The sequence below is a fragment of the Pseudophryne corroboree genome, chromosome 2 (assembly GCF_028390025.1).
Source record: "Pseudophryne corroboree isolate aPseCor3 chromosome 2, aPseCor3.hap2, whole genome shotgun sequence".
NCBI classification, from domain to species: Eukaryota; Metazoa; Chordata; class Amphibia; order Anura; family Myobatrachidae; genus Pseudophryne; species Pseudophryne corroboree.
Window position 1 is genome coordinate 376,512,392 of NC_086445.1, and position 24,327 is coordinate 376,536,718.

At 43.6% G+C, this 24,327-nt stretch overlaps 1 protein-coding gene across 2 annotated transcripts in view; it reads right to left on the reverse strand.

The window, feature by feature from the left end:
- Positions 1–24,327, reverse strand: part of TPP2 (tripeptidyl peptidase 2) — a 329,315-nt gene that overhangs the window by 13,618 nt on the left and 291,370 nt on the right. Inside the window, exons 24-29 of one of the 2 annotated variants that reach the window (XM_063953224.1) lie at positions 17,497–17,535; positions 15,030–15,181; positions 14,225–14,321; positions 9,436–9,566; positions 8,288–8,492; positions 6,683–6,802 (exon numbers count right to left, since the gene is read on the reverse strand). In XM_063953224.1, coding sequence (XP_063809294.1) covers positions 6,683–6,802; positions 8,288–8,492; positions 9,436–9,566; positions 14,225–14,321; positions 15,030–15,181; positions 17,497–17,535 — 744 coding nt within the window. The remainder of the gene's footprint in view (positions 1–6,682; positions 6,803–8,287; positions 8,493–9,435; positions 9,567–14,224; positions 14,322–15,029; positions 15,182–17,496; positions 17,536–24,327) is intronic. The other variant, XM_063953225.1, reaches the window with a different exon arrangement.

Consider the following 24,327-nt stretch of genomic DNA (forward strand, 5'->3'; position numbering starts at 1 on the left):
TTGTCCTTCAGGATCCGGCGTTCAACCGCCATGCCGTCAAACGCAGCCGCGGTAAGTCTTGGAACAGACAAGGCCCCTGCAGTAGCAGGTCCCGTCTTAGAGGTAGAGGCCACGGTTCGTCCGTGAGCATCTCTTGAAGTTCCGGGTACCAAGACCTTCTTGGCCAATCCGGAACCACGAGTATAGTTCTTACTCCTCTCCTTCTTATGATTCTCAATACTTTCGGTATGAGGGGCAGAGGAGGGAATACATACACTGACTGGTACACCCACGGCGTTACCAGAGCGTCCACTGCTATTGCCTGAGGGTCCCTTGACCTGGCGCAATATCTGTCCAGTTTTTTGTTTAGACGTGACGCCATCATGTCCACCTTTGGTCTTTCCCAACGGTTTACAATTTGGTGGAAGACTTCTGGGTGAAGTCCCCACTCTCCCGGGTGAAGGTCGTGTCTGCTGAGGAAGTCTGCTTCCCAGTTGTCCACTCCCGGAATGAACACTGCTGATAGTGCTATCACATGATTTTCCGCCCAGCGAAGAATCCTTGCAGTTTCTGCCATTGCCCTCCTGCTTCTCGTGCCGCCCTGTCTGTTTATGTGGGCGACTGACGTGATGTTGTCCGACTGGATCAACACCGCCTGACCCTGAAGCAGAGGTTTTGCTTGAATTAAGGCATTGTAAATGGCCCTTAGTTCTAGAATGTTTATATGAAGAGATGTTTCCATGCTTGACCACAAGCCCTGGAAATTCCTTCCCTGTGTGACTGCTCCCCAGCCTCTCAGGCTGGCATCCGTGGTTACCAGGATCCAATCCTGAATGCCAAATCTGCGGCCCTCTAGTAGATGAGCCCTCTGAAGCCACCACAGGAGAGACACCCTTGTCCTTGGCGACAGGGTTATCCGTTGATGCATCTGAAGATGCGATCCGGACCATTTTCCCAGTAGATCCCACTGAAAAGTTCTTGCATGGAATCGCTTCGTAAGAAGCCACCATTTTTCCCAGGACCCTTGTGCACTGATGCACTGAGACCTGTCCTGGTTTTAGGAGGTTCCTGACTAGCTCGGATAACTCCCTGGCCTTCTCCTCCGGGAGAAACACCTTCTTCTGGACTGTGTCCAGAATCATTCCTAAGAACAGTAGACGTGTCGTTGGAATCAGCTGCGATTTTGGAATATTTAGAATCCATCCGTGCTGACTTAGCACTACCTGAGATAGTGCCACTCCGACTTCTAACTGTTCCTTGGTTCTTGCCCTTATCAGGAGATCGTCCAAGTAAGGGATAATTAAGATGCCTTTTCTTCGTAGAAGAATCATCATTTCGGCCATTACCTTGGTAAAGACCCGAGGCGCCGTGGACAATCCAAACGGCAGCGTCTGAAACTGATAATGACAGTTTTGTACTACAAACCTGAGGTACCCTTGGTGAGAAGGATATATTGGGACGTGGAGATAAGCATCCTTGATGTCCAGCGACACCATATAGTCCCCCTCTTCCAGGTTCGCTATCACCGCTCTGAGTGACTCCATCTTGAATTTGAACCTTTTTATGTAAGTGTTCAAAGATTTTAGATTTAATATTGGTCTCACCGAGCCGTCCGGCTTCGGTACCACAAATAGTGTGGAATAATACCCCTTCCCCTGTTGTAAGAGGAGTACCTTGATTATCACCTGCTGGGAGTACAGCTTGTGAATGGCTTCCAGAACTGCCTCCCTGTCGGAGGGAGACTTTGGTAAAGCAGACTTCAGGAACCGATGAGGAGGAAACGCCTCGAATTCCAGTTTGTACCCCTGTGATACTACCTGTAGAATCCAGGGATCCACTTGCGAGTGAGCCCACTGCGCGTTGAAATACTTGAGACGGGCCCCCACCGTGTCTGAGTCTGCTTGTAAAGCCCCAGCGTCATGCTGAAGACTTGGCAGAAGCAGGGGAGGGCTTCTGCTCCTGGGAAGCGGCTGCATGGTGCTGCCTTTTTCCTCTTCCTCTGCCCTTGGGCAGAAAAGAGTGACCTTTTGCTCGCTTGTACTTATGGGAACGAAAGGACTGAGTTTGAAAAGACTGTGTCTTTTTCTGTTGATGTGAAGTAACCTGGGGTAAAAAGGTGGATTTTCCAGCCGTTGCCGTGGCCACCAGGTCTGTTAGACCAGCCCCAAATAACTCCTCCCCCTTATACGGCAATACTTCCATGTGCCGTTTGGAATCTGCGTCCCCTGACCACTGTCTGGTCCATAATGCTCTTCTGGCAGAGATGGACATTGCGCTTACTCTTGATGCCAGGGTACAAATATCCCTCTGCGCATCACGCATATATAGCAATGCATCCTTTAAATGTTCTATAGTTAACAGAATATTGTCCCTATCCAGGGTATCAATATTCTCAGTCAGGGAATCCGCCCATGCGACTCCAGCACTGCACATCCAGGCTGATGCGATTGCTGGTCGCAGTATAACACCAGTATGTGTGTATATACTTTTCAGGATATTTTCCAGCCTCCTATCAGCTGGTTCTTTGAGGGTGGCCGTATCAGGGGACGGTAACGCTACTTGTTTAGATAAACGTGTGAGCGCCTTATCTACCCTAGGGGGTGTTTCCCACCGTGCCCTAACCTCTGGCGGGAAAGGGTATAGTGCTAATAACTTATTAGAAATTAGCTGTTTTTTATCGGGGGAAACCCACGCTTTATCACACACCTCATTTATTTCCTCAGACTCAGGAAAAACTATTGGCAGTTTTTTCACACCCCACATAATACCCGCCTTTGAGGTATTTGTAGTGTCAGAAAGGTTCAATGCCTCTTTCATTGCCGTGATCATGTAACGTGTGGCCCTACTGGACATTACGTTTGTCTCGTCACCGTCGACACTAGATTCAGTATCTGTATCTGGATCCGTGTCGACCCACTGAGGTAGCGGCCGTTTTAGGGCCCCTGAGGGTGTCTGAGACGCCTGAACAGGCACTAATTGATTTGCCGGCTTTCTCATGTCGTCAACCGTTTTTTGTAAATTGCTGACATCACTTAATTGCTTAAACACAATCATCCAGTCAGGTGTCGACTCCCTAGGGGGTGACATCACTAACACAGGCAACTGCTCCGCCTCCACCTCATTTTCCTCCTCATACATGTCGACACACGCGTACCGACACACAGCACACACACCGGGAATGCTCTGATAGAGGACAGGACCCCACTTAGCCCTTTGGAGAGACAGAGGGAGAGTCTGCCAGCACACACCCAGCGCTATATATATACAGGGATAACCTTATATAAGTGTTAATCCCTTATAGCTGCTGTTAATCTAGTTATTTGCTGCCAAAATGCCCCCCCTTCTCTTTTTTACCCTGAATCAGATGCAGTACTGCAGGGGAGAATCAGGGAGCCGTCCTTCCAGCGGAGCTGTGAGGGAATAATGGCGCCAGTGTGCTGAGGAGATAGGCCCCGCCCCTTCACGACGTCCTTAACTCCCGCTTTTTTGTGTAAAATGGCAGGGGAAAAAATACATCCATATAGCCCTGGAGCTATATGTGATGTATTCCTTTTGCCAGCTAAGGTATATGTGTGTTATATTGCGTCTCAGGGCGCTCCCCCCCAGCGCCCTGCACCCTCAGTGACCGGAGTGTGAAGTGTGCTGAGAGCAATGGCGCACAGCTGCGGTGCTGTGCGCTACCTTAGTCTTGAAGACAGGATGTCTTCTGCCGCCGCTTTCACCGGACCTTCGTCTCTTCTGGCTCTGTAAGGGGGACGGCGGCGCGGCTCCGGTGACCCATCCAGGCTGAACCTGTGATCGTCCCTCTGGAGCTAACGTCCAGTAGCCTAAGAAGCCCAATCCACTCTGCACTCAGGTGAGTTCGCTTCTTCTCCCCTTAGTCCCACGATGCAGTGAGCCTGTTGCCAGCAGGACTCACTGAAAATAAAAAAACCTAACTAAACTTTTATTCTAAGCAGCTCTGGAGAGCTACCTAGTTTGCACCCTTCTCGGCCGGGCACAAAAATCTAACTGGCTTGGAGGAGGGTCATAGGGGGAGGAGCCAGTGCACACCACCTGATATCTCAAGCTTTTATTTTGTGCCCTGTCTCCTGCGGAGCCGCTATTCCCCATGGTCCTTACGGAGTCCCAGCATCCACTTAGGACGTTAGAGAAACTTTGTGTTGCATGATGGACACAAAGTTTTTTTATTTTTTTTACCAGACATGCGGATACAGCAGAACACACACACACACACACACACACACACACACACACACTAATGGTGAAATAACTCAATAATATGAACACAGAATGACAGTCAGTATGGAGTGATATAGAGAGGGATGAGACCAGCACACAATGCCTCACAGCTAAAGCAGCGCTTTGCCAGGCATAAACCAGAGCCTTAGATAAGGTAACTGGTTGTCTGACAATATATATGCTCCCTCCTTTCTATAAATACCCCTGGTACAGTACAAGGTGACTTTTGGAGGATCCCTGGAGGAGCAGCGCTTCTTTGCGTGCAGCCTATAGTCTAAGGCAGCAGGAAATGGAGCCTCTGACCCGCTGGTCCCGCTCTCTGGGGCCCGCCCCGTTCCCGTAATGGTGCGCGGTCCCTTGTGTGGAATTATACTGGCATTTGTGTCCCAAAACGCAGGAAATGGGGTTAAACCCCTTTTCTGTACCTGCACCAGTGAGGGTGTCCACAGCGGGCACCAAAGCCCGCAGCCGCATGCCTGTCGTGCCCTTATACCACCGGGGACCTGCTAACCGGGGCCCCGGTATCTGTACTTGCCACACCAGCGTCTTCGGCATCTCTTAGGTGTTGCGGCATGCTGTCAGCGTATGCGCACACCCTGGGGGTATGCGAAACAGCACTTTGTCCTGTCAGCAGGGATCTGGACCATTAACCCTATAAGAGGTTGGTTCAGTCCATCTCCCCCACCCCCCAAAAAAAAAAAAAAACCCCACGACGCAGGCAGACTGGTGCCATCCAGTGCTGCCTGAAAATAAACTAAAACAAATTTCTGAAGAAAACACTCTGGAGCTCCAGAGAATGCACCCAGCTCCTTGGGCACATTTTCCCCTCTATGCAGGAGGGGCATAGAGGGGAGGAGCCAGCACACACTGAAGATTTCAGGAGCCAGCACACACTTCTTAAAGTGCCAGGTTCCAGTGGACCCGATCTGTACCCCATAGTACTAATACCATCCCAGTATCTCCTAGGACATTAGAGAAAGGATGTTTTGCGCAGATGCAGCAATAGTGCACGTATATAAATAAAAGGCACATCCAAGTACAATTTATGAAGGGTAGTATTAAACAGATGCTTCTGCGTGCTGCATTTTCCACTAAAGTGATATAAAATAATTTGTCTCAATTCAATTCAGCGCGGATTGAATAGCGCCGGGAATCAGTTGTCATGTCGGGAAAGGCCGGTTCTCGGACTAAACAGGTGTTTTGCTGCGAGACCCGGCATTCTCTGTCTAAAGTGCTCGGTGTGATGCTGTTTCCGCCATGCTAAGGCCAGAAAACAGCCTTGTGCTAGCACTTTTGTCGGATTTCTGCTCGCACCCCCGGAGGGGTGGGAGAAGTAATCTCGTCGGGTGTCACAGAGCGCTGAATTAAATAGTACCGGGAGTTTATTCCTTGCACTATTCAATCCACACTGAACTGAGCCCAATGAAAGAGGATTTTCAGAATGCTGCATTTAGTTCACACCTCTCTAATCCAAAATAATTTGCCACACATGCCTGATCACTCAGCTTGGCAGGATTTAAGTAAACACTTCAATTTTTATGTGCAGTGGGGCTTTAAGTGACAAGATCCACATTACAAAATGCGTTCCGTTACATAGAGCTAGATTGCATTATTCAGGGCATGTGGCCCATACACACTAGAAGACTTGAAAGATGAACAATGTGGAAGATGAGAAATTTCCCTCATACTCCCTGACAAACGAGATTGGTGTACACACTAAGATTTTTTTACAAACGATATGAATGACGAATGATCTGCTCTGCTGGGATTGAGCTGCATGTATGGATGACTGACAACCTACTGCCACGGGTGCGCACATCGTTCATCGTGTGCTGTCTACACACTACAACGATCTAAACTATTTGATCGTTCACACCAGTCATTATCGCTCATATCTACGTAAAATATATTTTAGTATGTATGGACCTCAACAGTAAAAGATCGCTAGAAGACCTGAGTGAGGAGATCAATTAACCCTCAAGTATTATTGATAAAAGGTTGGCATGTGTTTGTGGTTGAAATCCTAAATAATTTAATGTAATGCCTAATTTTATGCAATCAGGCTTAAAAACACATGAAAGAACATACCAACACAGTGGGGCAAAAATGTAGCTGTGCCAACACCCTGCTCACTCAAACCTTTGTCTGAATGACAAGTGCAGATTAGTGTGTACGCAGCATTTATTTCTCTGTGAAAAGATCATTGTGCTGAAACAGCCATAGATGGGGGAGCTTGTGACTAAGGGGAACATTTACTAAGCAGTGATAAGAGCGGAGAAATGAGACAGTGGAGAAGTTGCCCATGGTAACCAATCAGCACTGAAGTAACATCTAGAATTTGCATACTATAGAATGATACAGAGCTGCCGATTGGTTGATGGGGCCACTTCTCCGCTCTTATCACTGCTTAGTAAACGTCCCCCTAAGCCGGAAGCCAATGACAGAAACACATTGTACTCACCTGGACACAGTTCTTCCAGTTTTCTTTAGTTGGCTTTTCCTCTACTAGCTTTGTTGCAGATTTAATCCCGCGCCCATATAATTTATTTGCTAGAGCATGCTTGTAGACAAATGGCAATACCTGGCAGGTGACCAAAAGGGAAACTTGTTTATACACATGAAATGGAATTAAACATAAAGCAAAATGCACAGGCAATCCGTAGTGTAATGATTATAAATTACATAATTACAGTCAACTAGTGTCTACCCAAGGTAGGCAGCCTGTGATATAGAGATATATCTATGACCCACACAAACATACATATACATGGAACACTGTATAGCAGATGTACTCGGCAACACGTTGCAGAGTCTCCCAATAGCATACATTGATCTAATAAAAACGACTGTGATTAAACAGAAAAGAACTACAATGTAGTCCCAAAAGGTGTAGAAGTGTACAATGGATTACACTGGTGTAAATGGAGTTGTATTCTCAATATGTAACCTGGCAGAGAGTGGACACATTTGAGGACATTTATGAACACAAATTCACAGGAAAAAAACAAACAACTGTAAATGACTGTACTCAATAGCAAACAGTGGGGTGATTGTGTTTTCTAAATCATACTGGAAAATTGATTTGTGGATATGGTCAAAGCACCTATTTTACACAGTTAGAAGCTTTGATAAATAACCCCCTTACTGAGCTTCAAAACTGGGACACACTCTAATCAGGTCATGTCATTGAGCAAGGGAAGAGATAGGCTAGGACTTCCAAGTCAACGGATCGGTTTTCAGAATCAAAGAAAAAAAATCAACATGTACCAAGGCCATTTTTCTAGTTACATTTCCATTAGATCCATTTACATTATTTAATTCTTACATATATGATAGGATAAATCTTGACTATCAGTGTATTCTTTACCACACATTTCCCTTCACTAATGTGAATAGACTTTTGCTTGATGCGTCCGTAGCCTTAGGCTGGTTTCAAAATACATAAGTCATGTAATGTTAATTTCCTGTGAAATCCATAGTTCAAGAACTTTTCACTAACTTCTATTTCTATAGTTTTAAATGATCAATACAGTGCAACCTTTACTATGAAGCAATCACTAGAAGCAAGAAATGTATGTTTTAGGGGGGAGAGTCAATTTGGTGCAGGGTTTGCCGTGAGGGGAAAAGCTCCGGGTATCATGCTCAGAGCTTTTCAAGTTTTCGGTATTTTCCCCACATGGTAAACCCTGGGATAACGTGCATCGTTTCCATGCAAGGTGCTGGAATTTATGGGTTTCCCTGGCACATTACACGCAGAGTCTGCATTTGGACGCGGATTGTTCCTTGCAACTCCTGAGGCTACAAGTAAAAATCCACTTTGGGGTTTATCACGCAGGGTTCCTGCAGATAACTGATTCTGCCAGAGTGTTCGGTTAGCTGTGGGGTAAACTTCACGCCTAACTGAATCTCCCCACTATCAAGCAACAATATATTGGTTATCCTCATGCCCCGGAAAATGTAAATATAACACAAAAGACAGAGGTTATGAAGTACTGAACACCTCATAGAAGATCTGAACAGAGGAAATGCAGCTTGGCATTTTGCTTATTTGGAAAACAAAATGTACCTTTGAGTCATTTATGTCAGCCCACTTGGTTACTTCCCAGTAAGTATCATTTAAAGCTTCCAAAGTAACCTCCAAGTCATCTTCTCCATCTGTGTCACAGGCAGCAGCACCGTCCTTGGCCTGCAGGTGGAGCACTTTATCTGCCAGGCCGCAGCCTTTCCGACAGAGTGCATCAATCAGTGTGTTCTTCTGCTTGTCCATGTCACTGTGTATTGTAAAAAGACAAATTAAGCATTTTACAACAAGAGCGCACACAGATCTGTATTTCCAGTAAATGCAGAGATGTAAATGTAAAAGGGAAAAAAAGAAAAAAAAAAGAAAATGGCTTCAAGACAATTAAAATTAACCAAAACTGTTAATGCATAAGTAGTTACTAAACCCCTGTAACTAATATTAGTATAACAAATAGTGAGGTCTTTTTTTTTTTTTTTTAAAGTCATCAGTGTACAGTACATTAGGAAAACTTACATATAAAGGCATAAAACAACTCCATACTGTAAATTAGGGATATTACAAACACTTAGTATTTGCAGGACTTGTATAAAATTGCTCAGTCTGCAGCCTGGTGCTATTATATGGCCAAACACAGTTCCTCGCTGAGGTTGAATATTTCTTTAGTTTACAGTAGGGGTTGCATTATCCTATATATGGCTTACGGAAAAACCAGTGTAAACCTGCTAGGTAGACATTCATGGCAGCAGCTGTAAGGTGACATTTAAACTGAAAATTACATTATACCTGCAGGAAAACATGGATAGGTTTAATATACATGTAAAGCAGGAACAAAAGTTTAACGCCTGGCCATGTGTGGCGTCGGTGCTTGATCTGAGAAGGAATAAGGAATACTGGGGAGTAGTAGACAACCAGTTACTTTCATAAATCACTCCTGAAACAGTCAACTTGGATCCTAAGAGTTTGAAATTCCTGAGAACATGATAGGGAAAAGCAATGCTGCCCAGGGAAGATGTGGCACTGGGGAGGTGGCATATGTAAGTATTGCCAAGTCAATAAGCTATCTCCAGGATATGTTGGACAGGAGCAAAATATTAATCCTGTGGTACAAATACAATTACATATTCAGTGAAGTCTGTATACAGAAAACTATATTAAGAGGGTCAAAAAAAACTAAATATTTACTGGTTAGGTACTTTTTAATTGTGGCTGCATCGGGTCTGGAATCAGTCTTCATGGCAAAATGAAACGCAAGAGCTGTCTGATCAATTCTAGAGATGACCTCGTCAGCTGCAGCAATCATTTCATTAATCTGTTTCATTCGTTCCTGAAATAAAACGTACACAGTGGTTGGTACAGTGCGTTCAGTGATATACCTGGTCAAACCACACTGGATGTGGAAATACCACATACTGAATGTGCATGGGGTGCAAAATGATCCGATGTGGGTAAAACATAATTCTGCAGTCTGATAAACTAAGAGCATGGAAAACCCTCAGCACCTCACAACTGGTAACCCAGCAAGGAAGGTGCAGTTACTAATCAGCCAGTGACTGGCAAACAGATGGTTGCATGGAAGTGGTGAATATTTTATAAATACAGGTTGAGTATCTCTTATCCAAAATTTAAAAAAATCACACAATTTTGGTTCCCCTACTGAGATAATGACACTTGTATATGTATATTACATAATTATATATCTATATATTAAAACGACAAGATTCAATCCCTGCGCTGCATGTCCGTGTTTCCAGAGTCTCTTAGAGATTGTTATTCCAGTGCTGCTCAATCCAACTCCCAGCCAGGGAGTAAATGGTATTGGTGCTAAAGACAAATAAGGAGAGCGCACTGGTAAACGTAAAATCATTCACTTTATATAGAAAAAGTAATATCCACATACATTGCAGTAAAAGCTTCCAAACTCCGTAAAGTCCACACGACCAACAGGATTGTGCTCAACCGACCTGGAACTGTCTCGTCGGCTCCGGACCCGGCGGGTGACGTCACAACGTCCTCAGCAAGTAGCCACGCCCAACGCGTTTCGACCTATCACAGTCTTCGTCAGGGGAATCAATCCCCAGAAAAAGATTAGCTCTGGCCAATTAGAACATTATTCAGAAGTTGATAATTGACACTGCCATGTTTGTGTATAATCAGTGCCGCACTGAGAGTCACTGACTTTAACAAATAATGCATTGCTCTGTAAATGGTGGTGGATGCACATGATGCAGCTGACTTTACCGTATTGTCAAAAAAAAAAAAAAAAAAACTCAGACAGCTTGAAAAAAAAAAAAAAAATCAAAGCCCCACAGAAATTCTCAGATGTACTCAAATGAAGTCCACTGTTCCATTACAGCCCTATCCTTTTATGGACAACTAAAGATACTCGTATACCTTTAGACCCTTCGAAGATCTCCTAAAAATATCAAAAATATAAAAAACTGAGGGGCAGACTCATTTCAGTTTAGGGTGTCACATGGGATGACTGTTTTAGTTACATATCAGTAAATGCGTGCAATTGCACAAATAATTTGACCAGGTGAAAAATAAATTGCTCTGCCAATGTGTCTAAATCCCCCTATGCGTACAGTGCAATTCTGCGGACCAAGGCACATCTGCTGTCACCTGTGCTATTCTGCCGATATATTGTTGCCGCTAGATTTAAAGCAGAAATTTAGCAGAATTATTAGAGAGTTAACTTTTGGGTGAGAATCTGCCACAGCTTGGCAAGTCAATTATTGCATACAGACTGTATTATCAGCTAAATAATGACTCCTATTTCAACATTATTTAGTTGTCAGTTTAGAATATGGTGTGGTTCTATATATATCAATACATCATATGTGTGTGTGTGTGTGTGTGTGTGTGTGTGTGTGTGTGTGTGTGTGTGTGTATATATATATATATATATATATATATATATATATACATACATACATACATACATACATACATACACACACACACACACACACACATATATATATATATACATACACACATTTTTGTGGATTTTAATGGCCGATACAGTAGAGGTGCAGCTATTCCAATCCAGAAGGAGCTCACATTAACTTCTAGTGTGCAGGAGGGGGGGGGGGGGGGGGGGAGCACCCCCCCTCTCTATCTGCTGTTTGTTTGTGACCCCTCCCCCTTTCTTGCACCTGATATATAATTATCTCCAGGAATGACTGAGCAGCTACTACTTTTTGTCTGCTTGTTTGGAAGCAGGCTGATGGGCCGCCCGGGATTGTTTAGCCTTGGGTTTTGTGGTTTTGGTAGCACGAGACTGTCTCAGCTATGCCTGACCTTTTTCTTTCCATTAAGGCCAAAAGGTACAAAAAGTAGTACCTTTTGCCTTCTGTGCAGAAGGATTAGTATATGGGAAAAATGCAGTCTTAGCAGACGCTAACTCAGACACAATTTTATTAAGGTCTTCCCCAAACAAAATGTCCTTAAAGGGGAGTATCTCAAAGATCTTTTTGGAGTCTAGGTCCATCTTCCATGACCTCAACCACACAATACGGCGAGCCAGGACAGATGTAGTCGACGCCTTGGCTGCCAAGACACCCGGTGCAGAGGATGCCTACTCAATGTAATAGGCGGCAGTGGTGGTAATGTGAGACAGGTATTGTGTTGTATTGTCAGATATATCCTCAGGCAGCTCTTCCTCTAATGCCTGAACTCATGCTTCAATACCTTTTGCAGCCCAAGAGGATGCAATAGTGGGTCTATGTACAGCACCTGTAAGGGAGTAAATAGATTTCAGGCATCCCTCCACACGCTTATCTGTCGGTTTCTTCAGTGAAGTGACAGTGGTGATAGGCAGGTGACATGAGAATCCACCGGCGGTGAATTTTCCCACTTGTTACATAACTCTGCAGGGAGAGGATAGCGAGCCAAAGCCTGTTTAGACAGAGGGAATTTTCTTCCCCGGATTAGACCAGGGCTCCTGCCTGATGTCCACCAAATGATCAGAATGGGGTAATAGATGTTTAACAACCTTCCAGCTTAAAAATATCAGTTTTCTTAGCCACAGTAGTGGAATCCTCATAATCAGTGATTTCTAGAATCTGCTTAATAGCAACCTCTAGGGCAGGGACACCGATTTGAAATGGAGAATCCTCGTCAGAAACACCTGATTCAGTGTCTTACAGGACAGTATTCTCCCCCTCGTCTTCAGAGTAAACATCTGAGAGATTTGTGGATTGTGAAGAGGAAGCAGCCCGCTTAGATCACCTATAGACACGGAAGTGAAATGGAGTAGATTTTTGTCTGACCAAGGCTTGATTTAATTGCTGTAACTGGTTAGACAAATTTTCCGCCAAAGGCGGATTAACCATAGGGACCATTTGTGACTGTAGTTGCACAGGTGGTCCAATAGTGGGCGTTAGGTGCTCCACCAGAGTACCTAGTAGGTTTGTGTACATAGTCCAGGGTGGCTCCTGATTGGTTACAGGAGCTGCGGACTGACTGAGAGATGTATGACATACAGTACACAGACCATCATACAAAACTTTCCCCTCTGGTAAATCTTTGGCGCATGCTCTGCATGATGCAGGGGCGTCCATAGACTTACTGCCCTTCTTGTTAGACATTGTACACAAATGCAACAGCAGAGCGGTTTAGTACGATAAAGCCAGACAGAGTACAATACCTGCGAATAAATCCATTAGTATGTGACTGAATACACAGTACGCAACACCTGCGAACAAATCCAGTATTATGAGACTGAGTACACAGTAGAATACACGTAATGGGTAAATACTGTGACACACTATATATATGACCCAGACGCACCTACTCCCTTAGTGTACACAATATAGTGATAGATATATTTGGGTAACACTGAAAGTGAAACCACCAGCAGACACAGGCACACACAGTCACAGGCAATGCAGATAATTATTATAAGAATTAAACTGCACTGGACTAGTATATGTACAGATAGATTGATCAATATCAATCAGAGTGCGGTACTAGACCAGAGGTATATATCAGAATACTCGTACAATATATCCTGTAGTAGGTACACTCTTTCTAATCGAACGCTGTCTGTATAAAGACATGTAGAATACTCAAGTGTTTGTAAAGTCACAGCGCTGTATACAGGTGGCTTTACAAGGGAGACCTTGGCCTGCAGTCCCAGAGACCAGCCGCAGCTATGCTTAAAAGATGGCGCCCAGCGTCTCAGTCAGTCTCCCTATACCGCAACAGGAACGCTATTTAATGGCGGGTCCCGTCTGGGGGACCCTCTTACATCCTACCCATAGCATCCACGTGAACCAGGAAAGCGTCTGCGACCGTGTGCCTAAAGCCGGAGTGTCTCCGTCGCAAGTACCCGGGAACAGGCCGCGGGAGTATGCGACGCCACTTGGAAGGCGATGGAGCCGCAGCACTGAATGTCACACTGACATCAGCTCTGTGGCCCTTGAAGTCCTCTTAGAAAGCTTTTCAGGGCTGCCCAGTGCAGCCCCCCTGTTAAGTGACCTGCTGCTGCAAGCACCAACTCCAACTGATCTCAGTGCCTGGAGGCGGGGTTATAGAGCAGGGCCAAATACACATATATACAGTACAACATCCTACCTCATACAGGAAGCAGAGTACCCATTACCTGACGGTAGGAGCTGATTACTTTGAGTTTGTATCTATTAAACTATAACGGAGAGGATAGGATGAACACTTCTTCACTTGCACTTCAAGCTAAGTGTGATCAGCTCCTAGCTTCAGGTTATTGAGGGGGAGGAGACTACAAGAAGAGGGGGCTTCTATTAGGAAAAAATAAATACATATCTTAAATACACTACAAGAAACTGAATCCTGGGTTACTAGGCTGATTCACAGGCATGTGGGTTGTGTCCCACTGAATTTAGTTCCCAGAAAACAGATATTAAAGAATCATTTGATTACTGTATTCTGTAGTTTCGGTATTAAAGTACTAAATTACATATTCCACACTGCATCAGCACAACGCAACACACAAGTTACCTTTTCAGAATCGAGTTGATGAAGTCTCGCCACATATAGGGGAAGATGATTTGGAAAAATTTCTTTTAATTCATTGAAGATATCACTGCTCTCAAGTCTGCAAAAGTTGTGTGCAATGGTTTAATTAATCAAATATATAAGCAAATTGTCTATACCACTAAATATCTGAACAGGCTATGATGTCTACAGTGATATCCCGAAATGACCCTCCTGTCTGATAAACCAAGATCAAATGGATCATCATCAGATATATTGGTAAATGTGGAGGCCACCTGACCAATCTTTACACAGAAGCCACAATTTTATTATGTTAACCTAAAAGCAATGGTGGTAGAAAGTGATGTGAAAGCAAGAGGGGATCGGTATGAGATCCTGACACCCGGGATGCCGAACGTCAGGATCCCGACATCGGCATCCCAAGCGGTGGAATTCCAGCAGGGGGACGAGCGCAAAGAAGCCCATCGTGGGCTCGCTGGTTCTATTTTCCCTGTATGGATGTCGTGGACACCCATAGACAGGGGATCACCTACTGTTACCAGTATACTGGCGAGGTATGGTGGCCCTGTCGGGATCCCGGCATCTATTGAGACTAGACATCCTGTTCACCCCATTTCTTGCTAAAGTGGTGAGACATGTACAGTAGTAGCACTTTGAAAAACCTTTGGTGGTAGTACAGCTATCCCTTGTACTTATAGACCACATTTTCGCTGTAATCTCCTGCACCAGTAGCCTTCATCCCCCCACTAATAGGACAATGTTGGAGATGAAGCCAGAAGCAAAAAATGCTGCTTGCCTGTTCACTTACTTAGTGATCCACTGAATCTTTAAATCTCGGAGAGCTTCGGCAAACTCTTCTTTTACATCCTTTTCTTTCTCCGGTTCTTTTTCCTTATCCTTGCTGCCATTCTTTGGTTTATTTGAGGATGGTATCAAATGATAATGAACAGATATCACATCCTACAAAGAGAATAAAAGCAGTAATGGTTTCTGCTTAAAACATGATTACATAAATGCAGCTTGAAGGGGAAAGCAAGATGCATTATAGACATAGGAAGCAGCTGTCTAGAAGACAGAGAAGTGGGTTACAGAAGGTTAAGGCTAATTTGATGATTCTGCTTGTTCTTATGTCAGTATACCAATTAAGCCCAGATCTATTATACATTGAATATGTAGGGAAAAGCCAAGTTTCTAGGTTGTGGAATAAGTGATAATTTTTGCTGTAGGGAAACATTGGTGAATTCATCATCAGGGAAGTACGTCAAGTCTTCAGTCTAGCAGCCTGCACCTGTCGCAACCAGTGCCGTTCCTTTTTCCTGCCTGGGGTCTCTCCGCCTGCTCTGGTGCTTTTAGCACACTCTAGTCTATCTCTGATATAGACCATAGTGTGCTAGAAGCATCAGAGCAGAGAACACTCCAGGCAGGAAAGAGGAACTGTACAGATTGTAATGGTGAAAGGAGAAACATTACCCTTGACAAAAAAGGGAAACAAAACAAAGTTAATAACTCAAAAAGGGCCTTCAATCCAATGAAAATATTCACTGAAGAATTTCTCAAGTGTTTCTTAATTACACATGAACCATGTTTGCTAATGGAAGTAGAAATTTGACTTGTGTATACATGCGACAAATCTACAGATCAAACAGAAAAACGTGAAAAAAAATGTTCATGTACTCGTCACTCATACATCGCAAATAATATCATTTTATGGATTAATCCCATATTCAGGGGACCGGTCCACTAGAAATCCTGGTGTAAAACCAAAACAACTATGTCCCATACTTCAGCATTAAATAAAATTTGTATTAATATTCTATATGCTACTATGCTCTCAATATTAAATTGTCAAATAACCGAGTGAAAGCATGCAGAATTAGCAGCTGAAATATTACCATTAAATTCCTAGTAGATATAAAATATTTGATGTTGAGCCTTAAGCCGCATACACACGGTGCAATATAACTACTGATATGGACTATATAGTCCATATCAGTAGAAAACATAGTGCATATCGCACCGTGTGTATACATCTTGTGATGCCGATGCGCGTTCCTGTGCGGTCGGTATCTCAAGTAAAAATAGACTGTACAGGCAGGTAAATTTTGACTAGAAAGTGTACAATCTAGTACATAGTAGTGTCAAAATCATACATAGCCAAAATTGCACCGTGTGTATAGTCTATATCGGTGGTTCTGGGCTTCAGGGAGTTCAAGGGAAATCGTAGAGTTCAAGGGAAATCGTAGAGTGCAAATCGGCCAATAGGCAGAATCGCACCACGTGTAGGACCCTTAACATATAAGCACAGCCACATAAAGGCTATACACAACTAGTTACAGATCACTAACCTGTAATCAGAAGTGTAGCTACATCAAAGATTTATACAGGAAACAAGTGAAAGAGCCCTACCTGCAAAGCAATGCTGTCTCGCCTAACACTACTCAACAAATATATATATATATATATATATATATATATATATATATATATATATATATATATATATATATAAAACTAGTACTCAATTAAACAAAATATAAAAGCTATGGCTACAGCGTATTGCATACAGTGGATGGTAAGTGGGCTCTTTGGAAGCAAAAACCTGCTTCAAAAAATTCTCATAAATTACAGCAGCAATATCGCCATAGCCATTAAAGCACAAACCAACATGTCATACACACAAATGCTACCCTTGGAGATAGAGTTATTGCCTACCTAAAAGATCTTTGTTTTACCCAGATATGAATATAAAATATACAGAGCCAATGCATTACATCGGGATACCAGTGAGCCTTACATGCACACGTGTGTGCAAAAACAGGAGTGTAACGGATGTCATTACTTTTACTTTACATTTTTAACTACACATAAAGACCTAGATGTACACAGAGTCAAATAAAACATAGCATTCAAAGTGAATCTTTCACCGAAACGTTAAGAACGGGTTTATAGAACACAACTTGAGAGACTTATTGCAAAATTCTGACAAAATAAAAAATTTAATAAAACCACACAAACCAGCAAACAAAAATATGATGACTATATTCATGTTTGCAGATCATCTTCTCCTGTCAGATGAAAAAATACTGTTTTCCATTAAAGGAACTACTTTGACTATGCAATCAATTTGGAACCTACTCACTCTGGGTTGTTGTTGTTTTTTTTTCCTCAAAAACTATAAAAAACTAATTTTTTGTTCCACAAATCTGTCCTCAAATGTTTTGGTGACAGATTCAGTATTTGCAAAAATATTATGTTACAGTAACCGTCGTCAGTACCTTTTTATATTTTCCTTGTCGCTTTGCTGCAGACTGCCCCTGGGAGTTAGAACAACATACTGTAAGAATACATGCACTCTTGGATAAATGGATCAACTTCTTGAGGTACTGTACAACCAAACTATTTACAGAAGAAGATCTGCTCATTTTAAAGACAGAAACTTCCAATTTTAGAGCTTAGGCCCGGTGACGGCAATATACAAAGATTTCATATAAATAGCTTGGTCTGTTTGCACCTTTGGGGTTTCATGCATTAAAATTAAACCATGTAATTCTGCTTCGTGCTAAAGCAATTATGCTGTAGAAATACTTTAAGGTAGACAGTCACCTACAAAAAGTAGAAAATACCATTTTGTGGGCTGAACTACTTTGTATACTTTAATTTTCTGAATTGATGAGCTACATTCAAATGAAAACTAGGTCAGCTCACAATATGGACAAATCTACTTTTGTACAGGTTACAGTTGTTCAAGATGTCAATTAATAAGACAAACATAAGTCCTGTGGTGCAATTCAGCAAATGAGAGTTTGCGGGCAGTCAGGAGATAACCACACACAGCCCACCGTGGTAATTTATGCCTTTTGGGCATGCCTGAAAATTATCGGATCGATTTGTGTCAGTGTACAGTGTTCGTGATGGGATTCTCAGGTGAATAAATAGCAGCTTTTATATTAAAGGTAGTGGATTCTATCAGGTGCAAAATGATATTGTTTGTGCAGATAAACAATAGCATATGAGAATTAAACAATAACACTGCAGGATAAATAAACTCAAACAGTAAAGCCCAGTACCCACGGGCCGATGTGCGAGAGATGTGTGCTGAGCGAACCGCTCAGCACACATCTCTCCCGCCGCTCAGCACAGCGCGATCTGTGCTGAGCGTGCAGGGGGAGACGGGGGCGCTCACTTCACCCAGCGGGTGAAGTGAGCGACCCGCTAGATTGGCCTGCATGCAGGCCATTCTAGCAGCAGCGATAGCGATGTGCGGGGCTGCGCATCGCTATCGCTGAGGGGGCTACACACGGAGCGATCATGCTGACATTCTAAGCAATCTAGTCAGATTGCTTAGAATATCGCTCCGTGAGTACCCCCCTTAACTTTATCTATGAACAATGATGTTAATTTGCATTGTCCAATACTATTCCCAGCTAGTATTGCAGCTTTGTTAGAAGTGTCATGCACCAATTCTTCCCCTTGCACGCAAATCAGTAAAGTACCAGTCAAAAGTAAGCAATAAAGTGATTTAACAAATCACCATGGAAAGGGTATAAAACACTCAAACAGAAAAGTAAAGCTTGACTATTTATACCTCACCATCATGGGGTATATGCAATTGCGGCCGAATTCCAACTGGAATTCGACCGTATTTTAATTCGACAGTCAGACACCCTGCCGCCGGGACCCGAATTCGACATATTCAATAAAAAACGGATTCGACAGTCCCGCTGTCGAAAAACTGACCAATTGACGGATAGTGTGCGTCCTGGATTCGACTTTTTGGACGGCACAAAAGTGTTTAAAAAACCCAGAAAAAAAATGCGTGGGATCCCCCCTCCTAAGCATAACCAGCCTCGGGCTCTTTGAGCCGGTCATAGTTGTAAAAATACAGGGGGGGGGGGGGGGGGGGAATTGACAGGGGATCCCCCGTATTTTTACAACCAGCACCGGGCTCTGCGTCCGGTCCTGGTGCAAAAAATACGGGGGACAAAAAGCGTAGGGGTCCCCCGTATTTTTAACACCAGCACCGGGCTCCACTAGTCAGAGAGAGAATGCCACAGCCGGGGGACACTTTTATATCGGTCCCTGCGGCCCTGGCATTAAATCACTAACTAGTCACCCCTGGCTGGGGTACCCTGGAGGAGTGGGGACCCCTTAAATCAAGCCCCCCCCCCTCCAGCCACCCAAGGGCCAGGAGTGAAGCCCGAGGCTGTCCCCCCCCATCCAAGGGCTGCGGATGGGGGGCTGATAGCCTTGTGTCAAATAAAAGAATATTGTTTTTTTTGTAGCAGAACTACAAGTCCCAGCAAGCCTCCCCCGCAAGCTGGTACTTGGAGAACCACAAGTACCAGCATGCGGGGGGGGGGGGGGGGGGAATGGGCCCGCTGGTACCTGTAGTTCTACTGCAAAAAAATACCCAAATAAAAACAGTACACAGACACCGTGAAAGTAAAACTTTATTACATACATGCATGCCGACACACACATACTTACCCATGTTCACACGCTGACTCTGTCCACTTCTCCATGTAGAATCCACGGGGTACCTGAAAATAAAATTATACTCACAAAAATCCTGTGTAGCATCTGTCCTCTTCTCTTTATAATCCACGTACTTGGCAAAAAAACAAACCGCATTACCCGGACCACGCACTGAAAGGGGTCCCATGTTTACACATGGGACCCCTTTCCCCGAATGCCGGGACCCCACGTGACTCCTGTCACAGAGGGTCCCTTCAGCCAATCAGGGAGCGCCACGTCGTGGCACTCTCCTGATTGGCTGTGCGCGTCATAGCTCAGACGGCGCATAGCACTATGCCGCTCCATTATCTTCAATGGTGGGAACTTTGCGGTCAGCGGTGAGGTTACTCGCGGTCAGCGGCTGACTGCGAGTAACCTCACAGCTGACCGCAAAGTTCCCACCATTGAAGATAATGGAGCGGCATGTGCCGTTTGACAGTTCAGAAGCGCACAGCCAATCAGGAGAGTGCCACGACGTGGCGCTCCCTGATTGGCTGAAGGGACTCTCTGTGACAGGAGTCACGGGGGGTCCCGGCATTCGGGGAAAGGGGTCCCATGTGTAAACATGGGACCCCTTTCAGTGCGTGGTCCAGCTTTTGCATTTTATTTTTTTGCCAAGTACGTGGATTACAAAAAAGAAGAGGACAGATCTACACTGGATTATGGTGAGTATAATTTTATTTTCAGGTACCCCGTGGATTCTACGTGAGAAGTGGACAGAGTCGGCGTGTGAACATAGGTAAGTATGTGTGTGTCGGCATGCATGTATGTAATAAAGTTTTACTTTCACGGTGTCTGCGTACTGTTTTTATTTGGGTATTTTTTTTGCAGTAGAACTACAGGTACCAGCGGGCCTGTTTCCCCCCCTGCATGCTGGTACCTGTGGTTCTCCAAGTACCAGCTTGCGGGGAGGCTTGCTGGGACTTGTAGTTCTGCTACAAAAAACAATATTCTTTTATTTGACACAAGGCTATCAGCCCCCCATCCGCAGCCCTTGGATGGGGGGGGGGTACAGCCTCGGCCTTCACCCCTGGCCCTTGGGTGGCTGGAGGGGGGGACCCCTTGATTTAAGGGGTCCCCACTCCTTCAGGGTACCCCGGCCAGGGGTGACTAGTTGGGGATTTAATGCCATGGCCGCAGGGACCAGTATAAAAGTGTCCCCCGGCTGTGGCATTATCTCTCCAGCTAGTGGAGCCCGGTGCTGGTGTTAAAAATACGGGGGACCCCTACGGTTTTTGTCCCCCGTATTTTTTTCACCAGGACTGGACGCAGAGCCCGGTGCTGGTTGTAAAAATACGGGGGATCCCCTGTCAATTTTTCCCCTGTATTTTTACAACCAGGACCGGCTCAAAGAGCCCGAGGCTGGCTATGCTTAGGAGGGGGGACCCCACGCATTTTTTTCTTGCTTTTTAACCCATTCCCACCCCTTCCCACTGAAAAACATGCTCTGATCTCTTCATATTATTTTAGTCAGTAAAAAAAAAAAAATATTCTTTTAAAAAATATATAAATAATACTTGTGGCTCCTAATAGACAAACCAAGTAGATAATCCCTTCTAATATAAATAGATATGCTATTAGCAACAACAAAAAACACAAAAAAACCCATGTTTTTTAAAATTTTTATTAGATCCCGCCACCAAAATGAGGCGGACTGAAATTGACGATATGACTGTCGAAAAGCACTGTTGTCGAATCGACATTCTTCAATTGTATATACTTTTGTTGAAAAGCCGCATTTTTACCATTGCAGACATGTTGAATTTGACAACTGTCGAATTTCAAAAAGTCGAATCTGAAACGGCTGTTTTTTTGTCGAAAAGTACTGTACTGCATTGTCGATTTTTTTTTGTGTCGAAAATGCCCCGTTTCTCGACATTTGCGGCAATTCGACCGCAATTGCATATACCCCCATGTCTCTGTGGAAGACTCCACCAATCAATACAAAGAATTTTTACATCAAGACTGCAAGCCAATCACCGTGACCACTATCGCATTTCTGTGCACTGTCCCTCCAATTCTTTCCTATTTTGAGAGTAATACAATACAGAAAAGCTGTGCCACATAACCAGACTCAGCACCTTACAGAAAGGGAATGTGACAGTGAAAATGCTTGAAGAATTTAATGAAGAAAAAAGCAAAGCTAGCAATTTTAGGTATACTTTTACTTATGAACAGACCAGCTTTGCTATGCTTTAAAGTCTATAATACAGTGTGGCGACCAGCAACAACACTCTGCCATGGATGTACGCGAGAAGGGGGAACCATACAGTCTCAGTGATGGAATGTGGATAACTGGTCTGAGATTGGTTTATATTTTAGATATTTTGGACAATACTGTTTTTTTTTTCAACTTTAAAATACAAACCGTTCTTTCACTTGTCAGCCAAAAGAACTTTACTAATTTTTAGTTCCATAAAAACTGCATTTATATGAACAAAAAAGTAAATAAAAAGGTGAGCGAGAAAGCAAATTCTCTCAGAGCTTTTATGTTTGCATAACTCCATCACTGAATATCATGCAATCTTCCAGTTAATAACAAAGGCAGAGCTTCTTAAACGCGGCCCTCAAAGCACCCTAACGGTCCAGGTTTTAAGTTTTTTCAAGCTTGGCCACAGGTGACTTAATTAGCACCTCAGTCAATTTGATTTAACCATCTGTGCTGAGCCATGAATATACCTAAAACTTAGACTGTTGGGGTGCCATAAGGACAGTGTTTGAGAACATCTGATATAAGGGGTGTTTGAGTTAGCAAACTGGGCTTCAAAATCAACAATTTATATGAATATATATGCAAAGACTGTACCCCTATTGTGACTTCAGACATTAAAAATCAACAAGAAGTTCTGTGTTCATGTAAAAGAATAAGTTTGCAGACACATTACAAAGGTCATGGTGCTCTCGAGGGTTAACACTGAAGAGGTGTGCTACTATAGGTGACTGACTACATCTGGGAGGGCTGTCATGAACAGCACCTGAAAGAACCATGCTTTTAAGCACGTAAGATTAATTCAATAAAACAGGACAACAGGCCAGAGTCCTGTTCTCGTTGCTGGAGCTCATATGATGAATGGAAATAACAGATAAAACTGTACATAATAAATTGTATTTTAGTTTTCTTGGAGGGGGGGGGGGGGGCAATTAAAATTTTTGAAAAGTTGGTTGGGTGTTGTTTTTTCCGGTCTATTAGATAGGGAAAAAACGGACACTCAACTGACCTTTCAAATCTAATTAAAAATAATTGTATTATGTAGCACTAACGTATATGTATTTTTTTGTGCATTCCACATTAAATTTGTTATGAGTTATGTTGCTATCAGTGTCCTTAAGCTGGATACACACTATAAAGATCATCTGTCCAGTCTTTCTGGTTGGAACGAAAATCTGGAAATGTACAGGAGCAAATGACAATTGACCATTTGCTCCCAAACACTGGGAAACAGACAGAAAATGGTCATTCAGTCAATTTGGTTAAAGTCATTTGATGTAACCAATTTATCTGAAGGACCATTTCTGCCCATTTTCTGGCTTTTGGGCGCTAATGGTTGATTGTTATTTGTCATTACCACATTTTTCGTTCCAACCGCAAAGAACGATTTCACTTTCAATACTTTCTAAACCTGGGTTCAATTGTAAATCTCTGCCGTGCTCACAGATCACACATTCGCTTGTTGTTTCTCCAGACACAATTTGAGGTTATTTGTGAACATTGTGATGCAGGGGCTGTTTTAGCTTTACATTACGGTGTTTGTATATTAAAGATAAATGCAATTCTTGAGAAGTCCACTTATGTGAAAATGTATTTAAGAATATCTTAACATCCTTAGGTTGAAGGAGGGATGGCATTTACAGATATGAGATATTATCTGGCTGCACAATTAGTGCAATTACAAGACTGAGTGGCTATGCCAGAATGTGCACTGGGCACTACTCCAGCAAACTGGTTTAACTTTCAGCCCATTAAAGTTTTTACTTGCAAAGCCCTCTCTTGCGTGCTGTCCTTCTCTGTGGTTCAGACGTGCAGGGTGTGGCTGGCGGAACTCAAACTTTTTGGGAATGACTTATAGAATTGCCATTACGGATATATAATAGAAAGGTCTTTATGCTCCTATGCACAGCACTGACTTTGGTCAACCAAGGTCTCTATTTTATCATATATTATAGCTCCGCCATGTGCTGTGTGCACAGTGGGGTGGGGACGCCCCGTGTTTATGGAGTCACCTCTACGCACTCTTCCCTCTAGGAAGCGTATTTGCTGTATTTATTTCAGCTGTGGAACTCGGAGGGCTGTGGACCTTGAGGTTAAAATGGGAGACTGACAAAGGCTTTCACTCGGGTGAGTATTGGAGCTTCACTACTAGTTCTCATACTGCCACAGCATATGCTACAATTTAGCAGATACAGTTGTATATACTTCACAGAATGTATAGGTTCCAGTGAGTTGGGAGAAGACTCAGAAGCTCAACTTCCACTCTTTCCATAAATGTGGAACACTTGCTGCGGGCTTCTGGCATACGAAATGGTCCAGTCCCCTGGACACGGGGCCTGGACTGTGTGGCTACGTCTGGGATTAGTATGTGCTTGTCTGACCT